Genomic DNA, 3,972 nt, shown 5'->3' with positions numbered 1-3,972 from the left:
CACTAAACAGGAAAGCAGACAGATGATTTTTATTACTCAATTTACAGTAACAGTAAGGTGGTCTTTACCGATATTTTAATGGGCTCAGAGAATCTCAAATTATGCAGAACAAAACTGCAATCTTGGAAAGATTAAAGTTTTTTGAGAAAACTTTAAAAAACCTCAGAAATGTATTTGTTTCTTTGAACTTCTTCTTTTTTGAACATCTGCATCATTTTGTGATTAAACAAGAGTTTCCGACAGCTGACAAGGTTCTTGCCTTATTGGTATTATCTGGTACACCTACAACTCTGCTAGACTTGCCTATACAAAGTCCTCAGACAGCAGGCTGAAACTAACCATGTTATCAGCAATCCTCACAAGAAACACACAAAACATGCTGAAATTATATCGCTCCCGTCTAGCTAATACTGAGTCAAGTTCAATACCTAGACTCAGCTGTAATTCAGACTGAAACAGCTAAGCATAACCAGCTATCCACAAATAAACTTATTTCCTGAATTCCAAATTGAACTTACCAGCATCTATACCAGCATGATTTTGAGAGGTTAAAGTTCCTCCTCCTTTTGCTCCCAATGCTCGGTTCCATTGACAGTTGATGTCAGTGTTGTAGGGACACGTACGGTGCTCTTGAGCATGCTCAAAAAGTAGACCACCCAGTTGCTTATTTTTCTCACAAATAAATAACCAACATGTCAAATAATCTACTACTGACAACGAGACAAGACTCAGGTTCATAATGTCAGAGAAAAAAATTAGTAAATTATTCTTAAAAGTAGGAACGTGTTCATGCTATAGCAAAATCTGTTCTTGCTGTTTATTTTTTAACAAAAAAGACATCATGTTTGTGTGAATTTTAAAAAGCTTGTGCAATGTAATGGTCTGTGAAGTGATTGACAATGCCAGATGCGACTGATGGAGGGAACTCTTTGCTCATACCTCAAGGCACTGACTTATTGTATCGTTACACAATTAAGATGTGGAAACACAGCAGCTGGTTTAAATAGATCATAATTCTGTTGCTTTTATGCTGTTTAAGAAACTCCAACTTTAGATTTTCAACACAGTTCTGCTCAGATGACACTGTGCTGTCTCGTCCTTACTACCTGACTCCTTCCACAGCAGACATTTAGACTCTCCCTATGAGACGTTTTCACAGTCATCAGTGTCATTTCTGACTTCTCCTCTATATTTACACTTTAATACATGTTTTATTTCTCACACAAAAGGTAGACAAAGAGAAATAAAGCAATGGATGAAAAAATGTTTTTATTTTCCAAGGACTCGTGTCAAAAAATATATCAGCATGTCTATTCCTCTCCTCCCAGAACAGACAATGAGACATTCCTCATAAGAAAAGTTCATATTCAGCGTCAGATCAATAACTTTTCCATCATCAACACACTTAAAAGAAAAGATGCACAATAAAAAAGACAGAGGCACAAAAGTAAAGATACAAAGACAACTTCAATGCAAATTTTGTTATTTTTATTTTTGTTAGTACGTTTTGCCACATCATCCACAACACATACACAAAACTACATCAGTGGGTTATTATCATAAAATATGAGCTCCACCTCCTTGTCTACCGTGTGGCAGCATACACAACATGAGACTCCAGCTCTCTGTGTGTCGCAGGCCTGCGACTTCTTTTGAGTTTTGTCTGGAAACTCATAGCTGCGTAGTTCAGGTCAGCTGAGCTCTTGTTCTGAAAATCAAAATATTTAGTTACAGTAGAGTTTAACAAAATCTGAAGTAGTGGATTTGTGGGTTACATGACGAAAGATTTGATTTAAAGTAACATTTTAAGAGTTTTAAAGTAAAATATGAAAACAAGATGAATAATGACACTTGGATTCCAAATAATGGGTTTAAATACTGTTTTAATTTGTCAGTGTGCCCCAGGGTGGCTGTGGCTACAATGTAGCTTGCCATCACCAGTGTGTGTGAATGGGTGGATGACTGGATGTGCAAAGCGCTTTGGGGTCCTTAGGGACTAGTAAAGCGCTATATAAATACAGGCCATTTACCATTTAATTTGAAGGCTTTATGTACTTTTCTACTGAGCATTTTAAACAATTTGCGTCATTCACACTAGCACTTTTTTTCCCCGCCTTTCTATGTAACACTCCATTGAACACACTAGAGTGCAACTTGCGATACTTGGCATGCAGACTGGGAAAGCCGGGCATCAAACTACCAACCTTCTTGCTAGTAGATGGCCTTCTCCTGAGCTACGGCCACCCTAAATTATACTTTTTCAAATTCAGCTATTATTTTTATGTTATCACTGAGTCTTTTCCATGCATGCATGTTTTGATTATCCACGTACTTTTCAGCTGAGCTAAATGAATGAAATGATAGGACAACATTGCTTGCTTCCCTGAAAAACATGTTCAGGCTGATATAATTCACAGAATAATTACAAGGTTAAATTAATGTTTTACACAGTGTGAGTAAAAACACATTTACCTTGATGTTTCCTGGTTGGGGATCTGGAGTTAAATTGAAAATATAAAAGTGTGTTTAGTTTATTTTTACCAACCATAGAAATTGTCTTTTAAAAGCAACTTTACCTGTCTGAGGTGTTTTGATTTTTAAAACCAGAATGATGACCAGTATAATGAGTAAACCAGTCAGACTACCTGGGATGATGTTCATTGGGTGTATCATTCTCTCAGACTCTGCAAAAAAATTACACTGAAACATTTCAGGCTGTGTACTTCAGGTATAATACTGACAATAGTGAAATAACTATGATCCCAATAAAAAACAAATTTTTTAGAGACAGGAAAATAATCTTACCTTCAGTCTTGAATTCTTCATCATTCGTTTCACCACCTGTAAAGAAACATGGGTATTATAATACTTTGTGACTTCCAGTTCTTATTGAAAGTCTCATCATGCTGTTGTGCTACAAAGGAAAGCTTACCTTCAAATCTTAACTCTACTGCATTGGAAATAATAATATGCACATCCACGTAAAATCCACAGAAATACAGCCCAACATCAGATAAACCCACTTCTGTCATTTTAAGAAAGACAGAAGTGACATTCGAACTCATATCAAATTTTCCATTTTGAAATCCGTTACAGAAAGAAGCTTGGCCATGAGACCCAAACATAGAGGAGATGCAGCTCGTTTTAGTCGTGTTGATCACTCTGAACCACTCTGTGTGGGTTGGACTTGTGGAAATGTTGGAGCACTGCAGTGTGACGTCTTCGCCAGGCTGGACCGTCACAGTGTGAACCTCAGAGCCAGAGACAAAGATCCATCCTGAATCAAACAACAAAGACAAAATGAGATTCAACTCAAAGTGTACGGTACAACAGACGCTGTAACAGGGCGACAACTTTTTATTCAATTTAATTACATCACTGCTTTCTAACAATCATATTTAAATTTTGTTTGGCTCCTCGTTCCATTACTTATTTTAAGGTGAGAGTAGTGAGGTGCCAGTACTTACTGAGGCTGCAGAAAATCAAAGCTGTTATCAAGACGAAGCTCCTCATCGTGTGTTTAATCCTTCACTGCTCGGACAGTTAGTGAACCACACAGCTTTTATAAAGGGGTTTAGAGGGGCGGGGTGATTTTTTTTTTTTTCATCTTGCCAATGACCTGCCAAAGCAATGCAATGCATTTGTAGATATTTTAGCTTTATTCACTATGAGATAACTGAAAGATTTTCACTTGTGATTTCTGAGCTTTGAGACTCACAGACTTAATAATAATACCATGTTACATCCATTTCAGAACATATTAAACAGAGTCAAACAATGAGTCAGTTATCAATGAGCTTCCTCAAAAACGCTTGGACTTTTGAGCAAATATTCTATTTTAGTCACTAAAAGTCTGGTGCGAAACATAAAACAAAGGAAAGGGGGGGGGGGGGGGGGGTTACAGAGGTCTGCCACTTTTTTGGCAGTTATCCAAGGATGCCATTTAGATTTGATCATGGAGATGAGATAAAC

At 37.2% G+C, this 3,972-nt stretch overlaps 1 protein-coding gene across 3 annotated transcripts; it reads right to left on the bottom strand.

Annotated features, from left to right (window-relative positions):
• Positions 1–1,570: 1,570 nt before the first annotated feature.
• On the bottom strand, positions 1,571–3,613 carry LOC146675398 (uncharacterized). Of its 3 annotated transcripts, XM_085400430.1 has the most exons (6): positions 3,468–3,613; positions 2,933–3,277; positions 2,806–2,841; positions 2,577–2,684; positions 2,473–2,495; positions 1,571–1,708 (listed from the first exon to the last, which is right to left on the bottom strand). In XM_085400430.1, the coding sequence occupies exons 1-6, from the start codon at positions 3,511–3,513 to the stop codon at positions 1,586–1,588; spliced, it is 681 nt and encodes a 226-aa protein (XP_085256556.1). In that variant the 5' UTR covers positions 3,514–3,613; the 3' UTR covers positions 1,571–1,585. The 3 variants fall into 3 exon arrangements, with proteins under 3 accessions (XP_085256556.1, XP_085256553.1, XP_085256557.1); XM_085400427.1 differs by lacking the exon at positions 2,473–2,495 and having other exon boundaries at positions 1,586–1,750; positions 2,572–2,684; XM_085400431.1 differs by lacking the exon at positions 2,473–2,495 and having other exon boundaries at positions 1,586–1,708; positions 2,572–2,684.
• Positions 3,614–3,972: the final 359 nt, after the last annotated feature.

The sequence above is a fragment of the Rhamphochromis longiceps genome, linkage group LG3 (assembly GCF_057381845.1).
Source record: "Rhamphochromis longiceps isolate RC_006_pf linkage group LG3, R_longiceps_female_GT1.1, whole genome shotgun sequence".
NCBI lineage: Eukaryota > Metazoa > Chordata > Actinopteri > Cichliformes > Cichlidae > Rhamphochromis > Rhamphochromis longiceps.
This window is presented reverse-complemented; position numbering and strand designations above follow the sequence as displayed.

Bases quoted from the DNA above. Each gene is read 5' to 3' on its own strand.
- LOC146675398 (XM_085400427.1), bottom strand. From the start codon at position 3,513: ATGAGGAGCTTCGTCTTGATAACAGCTTTGATTTTCTGCAGCCTCA. The intron at 3,278-3,467 runs GTAAGTACTGGC...TGTTTGATTCAG, and splicing joins TTTGATTTTCTGCAGCCTCA to GATGGATCTTTGTCTCTGGC. The intron at 2,842-2,932 runs GTAAGCTTTCCT...GTTTCTTTACAG, and splicing joins AGTAGAGTTAAGATTTGAAG to GTGGTGAAACGAATGATGAA.